Here is a 9,761-nt window from a genome sequence, read left to right as displayed (position 1 = left end):
ATACTGCACTCTTATTTAAAAATGCTTAAATTATTTTTTAAATATTTGGCAATAATGATGTATTTTTATAATGATTAATGATATAAAAAAATATATTTTTAAAATGATTATTTAATTTTTAAATATATAATTATAACCATTACTAAATATTTATATTGAATATTAATTACATTTATATCTTATTTGTATTATGTTATTTTATATTAAAAATAAATTAAATTAAGAAAGATAAATATATAAAATAATATCTTATTTTTTATAAATTTGTTTTAATAATAACATTATAATAACATTATTAACATTAACTATCATATAAAACTTTTAGACTACCTAATATTATTTATAATAAATAATAATATAATATTAATTGTATTATATTGCAATTTATTATTTTTATTATCATCGATCATGTAATTATAAAACTATATTATTGAATTGTAGATAATATAAATTATTTTTATCTACAATAATATTATTTTAAAAAATAATATTATTTCAAAAATTAATTAAATTATATACAAATCACAACAAATATGCGCCAAAACATGCAATGCTATGAACTTTGGCAATAATTTCGATAGTCTATTATTAACTATCGTGGATAGAATATATCGATATGAAATTGATATTTGTTATCGAATAAAAATTTGCCTGACGAATAATATTGTGGATGGTAATCTTCAGGAAGAAAAGAAAATATTCTCTCTCTATGCGGAGAGAATTTATGGATAACGTTAAACGTCGACATCCTCATTCGTGACACCTAACTTTGATACGAGTCTTTAGTATCGATCTTCTGGTAGCTCAGTACTCTCGACGCTGACGACGACGCAAGCTCAACTCAAAACGAGAATCTGTCCGTGGTAGAGGGGTGATTTGTTCTCCCTTTCGTTACTGTTGTTAACTTCCTCCTCCTTCCCTTTCACCCTTACAGTTCACTCACAGTTTCCCTTCCCTTACTTTCTGTGTTCTTTCTCTCCCGTCCTCACGAGGAGGAGGACGAGAAGTAGGAAAGATGAGCGATCAAGAAGATCTCGACTATTACATCATGTTTCCATCGTTTCCACCATCTCCAAAGGATCCAACATTAACTACTGGTAGCCAGGATCAACGCGAAGAATTCGTATTCGTCTACAAAGAAGATAAACGGCCAGTGATAGTATTGCTAGGATGGGCCGGCTGTCAAGACAAATATCTGGCCAAGTACAGCGCAATTTATGAGGAGAAAAGGTACCAATATTTTCCAAATTATTCCTTTAAATTATTTCCTATTTTCGAATCGCATCATTCTTTTTTCTTTATTTTTTATTGTTCGAAATGATCGAAACTTGAAAATATAAAGTTATAAATAATTAATTATATATTGAAAGTTCATAATGAAATATTATTTGAAACAATGCATGTCAGTGTCAATATTAGTAATATGAGTAAAACTTGAAAAAATGGAATAGAAAAATAAATATTTACTTATATGCATATATATAGAATATTTTTTTATAAGATTTATGCATAGATTTAAATTTTATGAGTTTGATAAAATAGTTGATGAAATGTGATAAAAAATTGTCGGCAAATATACCATATTGTTTATTTAATCGATAATAATTCAAAATTGGACTAATAGAAATTATTTATTTATTTAAATTATTTCAAGAAATTATTGTTTAGATAAATAATTGAACTTTCTTATAAAAATCATGAAATTTTGTTTATTTAGCATATATGAAAGGATAATATTCATTTTTCAAGTTGCATCACGCTACGATACACAGCACCAGTAGAATGCCTATTTTGGCGAAGAGACAAAATGCCTTACATCGGCAAACGATTAATTCAAGTGATAACCGACAAGAGTTTGGATCAACATCCGATATTCTTCCATGTCTTCAGTAACGGCGGCGCGTTTTTATACCAACATGTAAGCCTTGCTATGCAACAAGCTAACACACCACTCAAGGTAAAAAATACTTTTACCTTTTATCTTTCGATCTTTTTTTGCTTTATTATTTTACGTAATATATATTAAAATTATAGGTCAAAGGAGTAATATTTGATAGCGCTCCAGGAGAAAGAAGATTGACCGCTCTTTTCAAAGCAATCAGTGCTATCATAGGAGGACATCCTATTACAAATATACCGATGTCCTTCTTTATTACAATTTTCTTGTCTATACTTTGGTTTTTAGAGGTATTTATAATAATACTAATTCTTTTTATATTAATTTTTTTTATTTTTTTTTTCTTCTTTTTTTTTAGAAAATTTAAAATTGTTAATAAATGATCAAATGATTAGAAATTATAATGAATAAGAAAAGTAAATTTATTTTATTTTATTTTATTTTATTTTATTTTACTTTCTTATTAATTAAAAAAATTAAAGTTATAAATAGTTTTTTCTAATTATCAGCTTTTTTAATTATTAGATGATAATGAAATAATTATATAAATTCAAAATTAGAAGTGATTTGATCAATTATCTAGGTAATCGCTCATGCTCTTGGACGTGGTTATCCAATACAAACAAATCCAATTGGTCTTGCAGAAGAATCCTATTCTTGGCCTCAATTATTTCTCTACTCAAATGCAGATAATTTAATTCCAGCATCAGTACGTATTTTCAACAAAACATTACAATTAAAATATTTACAATAAATATTCTTTTTTTATCTAAATTCTCTTTTCATCTACATTATCGTTGATCATATTTCAAGGATGTCGAAAAATTTGCCAGTCGACGAGCAGAACGTGGTGTACGAGTACAACTGGTACTTTTCACAAATTCTCCACATGTCAAACATTATGCTACCTATCGTGATGCTTACGTAAATACAGTTTGTAGCTTCATTCACGAATGCTTGATGTTACCAAATTCTGAATGTTTAGAATTGTCGCAGAATCACAGCATAGAGAATAATTCTCAAAATTATATCACTATGCCAAGTCTTACTAAAAGAGTTGTACTACCTCACGAAGCTACCAAACTAAATTAAAGAAAAATAAAAAAATGATTAATAATAGAATAACAATATGATCAATGAAAGAATCATATTTCGTACAATTTTGCATGTACGATTATATGTGAACAAAAATGGATAAACTGGAAGGCTAAGAGGATCGGCATATTGTTTGTTTATTATTTTCGATATATGAATATTATTAATATATTTGAATATGTTAATATAAGATTATCTAGAAAGTCTTGATTATATCAGCGTTGAATCTTGATTATTTCTTAAATTTTTTTAATTCATAGCATTATAATGTTAATTATACAAAATACATTAATGTAAAATAAATTTGTATTATAATAATTTAATAATTTAATTTATAATTTGTTTATAATATATTTTATCAACTATTATAATTATAATTTATTATAATAATATATTATAATTATATTGTTATTTGTTAGGATTGTTTATTTTAAATTAATCATCTGAATTTAAAATTATATTTACATACAAAAATATAATAATGTTTATAAATTATGAATATATATATAATATGTACTTAAACAAAATTCAACGCTGATTTACGCATAATGATGAATTAATATTTATATTTTCATAAAAATATTTTAAAATATTTTAAATTCTACTTGACCTCTCCTTCTTTTATCCTCTTACATTTATTCTACTTTTGCTTATTTCCTTCATATCTTCCAGTTTTCTCCCTCCTTATGTATTCTTAAGCGTCAATGTGCCTGAATCTCACAAATTAACAACAAATTAATATAATTGCGTTCCTGTCGAAAATAAAATGAAAAAAGTACACGCACAAGTATTTTATTCGATCGTGTACAGATATATACGATTTGCAAAAATAATTCTGAATTTTCAATAAAATACATGTAGAATATTATCTTATATAACGAATATTCACATTTAGAATACTTCGTAACGTTGAATAGTTGAAATAAAAATTCTAGATGCACTTAATTCTAGATGCGAAATAAAATGAAAAATTTAAAATTAGAAAATCTAGATGCTTATTGATGCAATGAATTGAAATGTCGAGATTATAATTTAGTAATATTTAAATTTCAATGTAAACAAATTCGCATAAAAGAATCAAGCTGGTCTTGATTTTACTTCCAATTTAATTGCAATTGTAATTAAATATCCATGAAATAAAGAAATTTTCTTCTATCTCTTCTTATCAAATGCATATAAATATATATATATATATATTATGTAATGTCTTATATATAGAGACATATATAGATATATACATATAAATATATTTTGATTTATCGATTAGTTATAAATAAAGACTGATAAATATATAATTGTTGCTTTTTTTAGACATATGAAGTGAAATGAATGAAATATTTGATATTTACAAGTATTTGCATTTTTTTTTATATGTAATTAAATTAAATACTGAAATAATCATAAAATTTTTTCTTATTGAAATACTTTAAGATTATAATTAGATCATTTATATGGACCTTTATTATTTTTCATAATGTTATATTTTAAACATTCATGATTTCAATTTGTAATTTTATTATAATTTTTTTCATTATTTAAAATAAAGTTATTAGTAATAAATATTTATTAATTTAACTATTTGCTATTCTTGATCAGATAAAAAATAAAATTTTAAATTCATGATATTTAATAATATCTTTAACATATAAAAAGTTAGAAATAATAAATAATTAAAAACTTCAAAATTACAATAGTTTATATAATTTTAATTGATATAACACATATTATTATAAACATTTATATAATTTACTTTAAGTATAATTTTCATCATTAGAAATTTTTTCTAAATTTCCATAGCAACCAATTTTTTTTCTAATTAAATCTCCCCATAAAACATTAATATTGCAAGCAGGGCAAATACCTTCAATTGGTAAAATCATATTATTTTTACAAAATAATTGTGCTAAACAAATTAAATGAACTACTAATGAACAGTTAGGTCTTATACAGCTAATTGATTGTTCTTTTTCTAAAAGTGAATTACAAAGAAAACAAATTATAGATAATTTATCTGATGCTTGTATATTATTTGTCTGCTTTATTTTTTTTGATATTATTTTTCCGTAACATATAGGCATATGCATTGGAGCTGAAACATACCTATAATATTCTTCATAAAACTCATAATCTAACCAACGTATTGTTAAAGGTAAACGACACCAAGGACCAATTTTCAACATTTCTGATAAAACAGATAAATGAAATCTAATTTTTCTTTTTTGTTGTAATTTTTTCTTTGCATTAGATATATATATATGTTTTAAACGCCGACTTTTATGAGGATGTTGCCAAGCCCATTCAAACTAAAAATGAAAACAAATTAAATTTCAAATATAAAAATTATAGATAAAGTTAATTTTTAATAAATTTTATTAAATAAACATACGCTAAGTGCAGATGTTTTATTTAGGAAACCATGAATAATTAGTACCATATTCCTAGAAAAAAACAAATTATTCTTATCAAAAATATAATTTATGATCATTCAATAATTATATTACCATGGTCCTTTATCACTTGTTTTCCGAGCACCTTTATGTTCTTTTCCAGCATTATGTTCTTTAAGTCTACGACAAGGATCAACCGTAAATCCCACATATATTCTTCCTTTGAATTGTGGATTCATAGAATATAATAAATATACTCCATAAAAATGTTCTATAACTTCTGAATTTTCCATTTTTAAATTTATTAAGAATAGTATTAAATTACAAAAAAATTAAAAGATACTTTTATTATAATATATTAAAATATTTTATTAATATTTTAAAATATTTATTAATATTTATATAATTAACATAATTAATTGTAAAACAATATAGTTAATATATAGTTAATATATAGTTTAATTTAATATTCAATGTAGAAAATTAAAACTAATCTAGATCAATTAAAAACAAAAGCTGTATGTAGATTATAAGTAGGTTAGGTTATAAGTAAATAACTTAATCAAAAAAAATCAATTATTATGAACAATGATTACAAACAAATAAAACATATAATTCATATATCATAATATATTAAATTTAAAAATATAATGTTTTGAATTCAAAAATTACTTAAATAATATAAATAAAAAAATATATGAAAAATTTTTTTTTATAAAAAATTAAATTTATATACTATATCAAAATTATATACTATATAAAATTAATTCTATAAATATGAATAAAAATTAAAATATTTATATTCCAACATCTTATTTAAAAATAAGAAATAATATATTTATTATATAAATATTAAAATTTTTAAAAATTATATTTATATTTATAAATTCTACTATATTAAGTTATATGAAAAATTATCTAACGATGTAATATTTAAATCATAAAATAATAAAATTTTTTAACATTATTATTTAAGCATTATTATTTTAAATTATTATTTTTTTATCAGAGATAAATTAGAATAAAACAAGTACATTTAATGATATTATTATAGCGAGAATAAAATATTTTATGAAAGACGCAAGCGCTGTGATATTAAATTCTTTAATTTATTTGATAAGTATATTTCTCATAGTTGTAAATCTTACTTTATGTAAAAGCAACAGATCGCGAATGGAGATAAATAAGAATAAATCAAGAGTAGTATACGATTTTTCCGGGAAAGTAATTGAAAGCGCCGCGTGTTTAGTTGCAGCACTATTGAAATTGGGCTTTGATCTTGATTGGATATAAACCAGCAGAGATCTGTAAACGAGGATCCACTAAGAATGGCTGCCGTTTTGAGAAGATTCAGTGCCGCGCAGATCACGGTGATCAGCAAAACTAAACTACCGTCATTTATTATCAGCCGGTAGGCGATCAAGATTCAAAAACCTTGAGGAGCCCTTCTTTTTTCATATGTTTCGTACATAGACTACGAGCTAGTCTCTAAACAGCGGCTTTTTAGGGCAATAGCCACATCGTATGTGTTGTAGATCTTTTGCAAGGTCATCGATCCGACAGGATATCAGCGAAGGATGGATAAACAAGCTTTCCGTAAGAAAAATCGAGCCAACAAAAGAGTCTCATTCAAGGATGCTATCAGATAAAGGAGTTATTTACGCTTTGCATACGCACAATATTCGACCTGATTCTATTGATAACTATTTAACTAATTAGTAAGTAAATTTTGTTTACATTTTTTATTATAATATCAAATCTTAGCTTTAAAGCATAAGTATTTAAAATATACGCACAAAAATCCTTTTCGATTTTTTTAAAAGTTTCAAAAAAATATTAGATTTTATTTATGTCGCAGAATTGGCATGCACAGAGAATTCTTTTATATTAGAAAAATTATATTGGGACATATTTGTATTTTGGGATATTACAGTGAAGAGATTGTTAACATTATAAACTCCAAGAAGTCTGAATTGAAATTGGAACTAGTTGGTTCATGGACTGTCGTAGCTGGTGATATCGATCAAGCTTTACATCTATGGCAATATTCTGGTGGTTATGATAGCGTTGATCATACACAAATTGAATTGTCTAAAGACAAAGTATGACAATCAAAAAAATTTATATAAAATAATATAAAATAAATATTTCTTATAACATAATATTTTTTATTTTTAGGCATATCAACAATTATTCAAAGAAAATGGCAATTATTTACGATCACGTTATTTACAATATTTGTTAGCATTTAGTTATTGGCCTCCTCTTACAAAACGAAATGATTCAAATATATATGAAATACGCAGTTATAGGCTACAACCTGGTACTATGATAGAATGGGGCAATAATTGGGCAAAGGCTATAAATTATAGACGTAACAATAATGAACCTTTTGCTGGTTTCTTTTCACAAATTGGTAGATTATATAATGTTCATCACATTTGGTGTAGGTATCAATGTTAATGTTTTTCATTCATTTTTAAATTTTATATATCATATTTATAATATAAACTAAATATATATAAATTAAATATATGTGATTAAATATATAGATTCATCAGATATTACCATCTCAGTTTTCATCATCATTATTATAAATTAAAAAATAATATAAATTAATAACATCAAAATGTGTCTAAAAATCATTTAATTTTATATAAAATATTTTTTATTATAAATAATAATAATGATAAAAATGAAATATCTGGTGAACCTTGTATATACTCAAAATATTTCACTCTTTTTTAATTTCATTTTATTAGTATGTTTTATAGTTAAATAATAAGAAAAAGTTTTATTAAAAAATTATAATTAAAATCGAATTATAATTAGATTATAATTAATCTCAAATCCATTTTATTTTGATATATATAAAATTTTTTAATAAAATATATTCATAAGCATAAAAGTTAATATATAAAAATATTATTTGATGCTTATTTATAAATAATTAAAATCTGCAAAAATAAAAGGAGATAGAAAAATAACTTTATCTTTGTCTCACTTTATATTACTTATATTTATCTCATTTCATAATGTAAACTTCAATTAATTTGAACTTATAAATAAACTCAATTATTTATATATATTTTTATATATTAACTTTTATTTTTGTTTTGATATCCAAAATCAGTTTTCCAAAGATATTCCATAAATATATTATATATAATAAATTGATACAAAAAATTTTTAAAATGAAAAAAAATTAAAATGAGCTTCAAAAATTGTAAATGAATTTTTAATAATAATTCTAGTATTATATTTTTTATAGTAATAAAAAATTTATCAATTCTATTTTATTTCATATTTTTATTATAATTTTTAGTAGCTTTATGTTCATAAATATCTATAATATTAAATTAAAAAATGAACTGTCTTATATGTTGTTACATATTATATTTTAAATATATATATAATGTTATTTTTTTTTTTTTAAATAAAAAATAAGTATAATTCCAGGTTATAAAAATCTTCAAGCGCGAATGGAAACTCGTGAGAGTGCATGGAGACTTCCAGGATGGGACGAATGTGTTGCATATACTGTACCATTAATTAGAGAAACACATTCCCGTATATTGAGTCCAACTAGCTTTTCACCAACAAAATAGAATTTTACATTCACAATTTTAAATGTATTTGTACAATACAATTTATTCCTTATATTTACATTATAATATTGTAAAAATATTTGTTATATTACATACTACATTTATAAATACATAAAGTAAGCGCTCAATAAGAATTGTAGCATTTTGTTGTATTGCAATTACTAAAATGTATTTTAATAAAATTTAAACTTCTTTGTTACTACATATAACGCTTTAATATATATTTTTATTGTCAATCGAAATACATTTATATATTAATGAATATATTAATCGTTAATTTTGAGTATTTTTATCTTATTTTTTAATAATTTTTAATTATATTTCGTAAATTTATATTGGTTACTTGAAATATTTATAAATATTCAATAACTTTCATAGAAATTATTTATTATAATCAAAAAAATTATTAAATATAATAAAAGAGGTATGGGAAGATCACAAAATACGAATAATTATTAAATATTTTATTTATTTTTATTATTTAATCAATATATCAAGTTTGATCAATTTGAACTTTATTTTAAATGATAAACATATTCTTTCCAGTCATGATTTAAAAAATATTAATTTAAAAAATAAAGATTATATAAACAATAATTACTTGCATTTTATATTTAATTTTAATATAATTTCCGTATAAAAATATGATCTAGTTTTTAAATTTTATTAATTAAAATTTATAAATATATATATATCAAATAAAATAATAACTGTGTATTAAAGAATATTATTATTAATAATTAGATTATTTTATATTACAGAAACATGTTTTAT

General features: G+C 22.3%; 3 protein-coding genes across 7 annotated transcripts; 2 read left to right on the top strand and 1 right to left on the bottom strand.

The window, feature by feature from the left end:
* Positions 1 to 634: 634 nt before the first annotated feature.
* LOC102676351 (transmembrane protein 53) lies at positions 635 to 3,071 on the top strand. Its single transcript, XM_006624360.2, has 5 exons — positions 635 to 1,230; positions 1,750 to 1,957; positions 2,035 to 2,187; positions 2,481 to 2,606; positions 2,711 to 3,071. Exons 1-5 carry the CDS (start codon positions 1,016 to 1,018, stop codon positions 2,987 to 2,989), a joined length of 981 nt encoding a protein of 326 aa, XP_006624423.1. The 5' UTR covers positions 635 to 1,015; the 3' UTR covers positions 2,990 to 3,071.
* LOC102676576 (structure-specific endonuclease subunit slx1) lies at positions 2,634 to 6,665 on the bottom strand. Of its 5 annotated transcripts, none has more exons than XM_031514529.1 (4): positions 5,494 to 5,735; positions 5,379 to 5,430; positions 5,093 to 5,295; positions 2,634 to 2,980 (listed from the first exon to the last, which is right to left on the bottom strand). In XM_031514529.1, exons 1-4 carry the CDS (start codon positions 5,670 to 5,672, stop codon positions 2,965 to 2,967), a joined length of 450 nt encoding a protein of 149 aa, XP_031370389.1. In that variant the 5' UTR covers positions 5,673 to 5,735; the 3' UTR covers positions 2,634 to 2,964. The 5 variants fall into 5 exon arrangements, with proteins under 5 accessions (XP_031370389.1, XP_006624426.1, XP_006624425.1 ...); XM_006624363.2 differs by lacking the exon at positions 2,634 to 2,980 and adding an exon at positions 6,528 to 6,665 and having other exon boundaries at positions 4,715 to 5,295; positions 5,494 to 5,559; XM_031514528.1 differs by lacking the exon at positions 2,634 to 2,980 and adding an exon at positions 4,806 to 4,961 and having other exon boundaries at positions 5,494 to 5,737.
* On the top strand, positions 6,476 to 9,191 carry LOC102676802 (protein NipSnap). The gene is made up of 5 exons (XM_006624364.2): positions 6,476 to 6,790; positions 6,915 to 7,097; positions 7,313 to 7,481; positions 7,558 to 7,825; positions 8,839 to 9,191. The coding sequence occupies exons 1-5, from the start codon at positions 6,708 to 6,710 to the stop codon at positions 8,985 to 8,987; spliced, it is 852 nt and encodes a 283-aa protein (XP_006624427.1). The 5' UTR covers positions 6,476 to 6,707; the 3' UTR covers positions 8,988 to 9,191.
* The last annotated feature ends 570 nt before the right edge of the window (positions 9,192 to 9,761 follow it).

Source organism: Apis dorsata, unplaced genomic scaffold (assembly GCF_000469605.1).
Source record: "Apis dorsata unplaced genomic scaffold, Apis dorsata 1.3 scaffold_1048, whole genome shotgun sequence".
Lineage (NCBI taxonomy): Eukaryota > Metazoa > Arthropoda > Insecta > Hymenoptera > Apidae > Apis > Apis dorsata.
Note: the sequence above shows the minus strand (reverse complement) of the source record. Positions and strands in the feature narration are given on the sequence as shown.

Excerpts from the sequence above, each read along its gene's own strand:
- LOC102676576 (XM_006624362.2), bottom strand. The coding sequence starts at position 5,672 with ATGGAAAATTCAGAAGTTATAGAACATTTTTATGGAGTATATTTATTA. Across the intron at positions 5,431-5,493 it reads ACAAGTGATAAAGGACCATG|GAATATGGTACTAATTATTC; the intron begins GTAATATAATTA and ends GTTTTTTTCTAG. Across the intron at positions 5,296-5,378 it reads ATAAAACATCTGCACTTAGC|TTTGAATGGGCTTGGCAACA; the intron begins GTATGTTTATTT and ends TTTCATTTTTAG.
- LOC102676351 (XM_006624360.2), top strand. The coding sequence starts at position 1,016 with ATGAGCGATCAAGAAGATCTCGACTATTACATCATGTTTCCATCGTTT. Across the intron at positions 1,231-1,749 it reads GCAATTTATGAGGAGAAAAG|TTGCATCACGCTACGATACA; the intron begins GTACCAATATTT and ends TCATTTTTCAAG. Across the intron at positions 2,607-2,710 it reads ATAATTTAATTCCAGCATCA|GATGTCGAAAAATTTGCCAG; the intron begins GTACGTATTTTC and ends TCATATTTCAAG.
- LOC102676802 (XM_006624364.2), top strand. The coding sequence starts at position 6,708 with ATGGCTGCCGTTTTGAGAAGATTCAGTGCCGCGCAGATCACGGTGATC. Across the intron at positions 6,791-6,914 it reads CCGTCATTTATTATCAGCCG|ATCTTTTGCAAGGTCATCGA; the intron begins GTAGGCGATCAA and ends TATGTGTTGTAG. Across the intron at positions 7,098-7,312 it reads GATAACTATTTAACTAATTA|TGAAGAGATTGTTAACATTA; the intron begins GTAAGTAAATTT and ends GGGATATTACAG.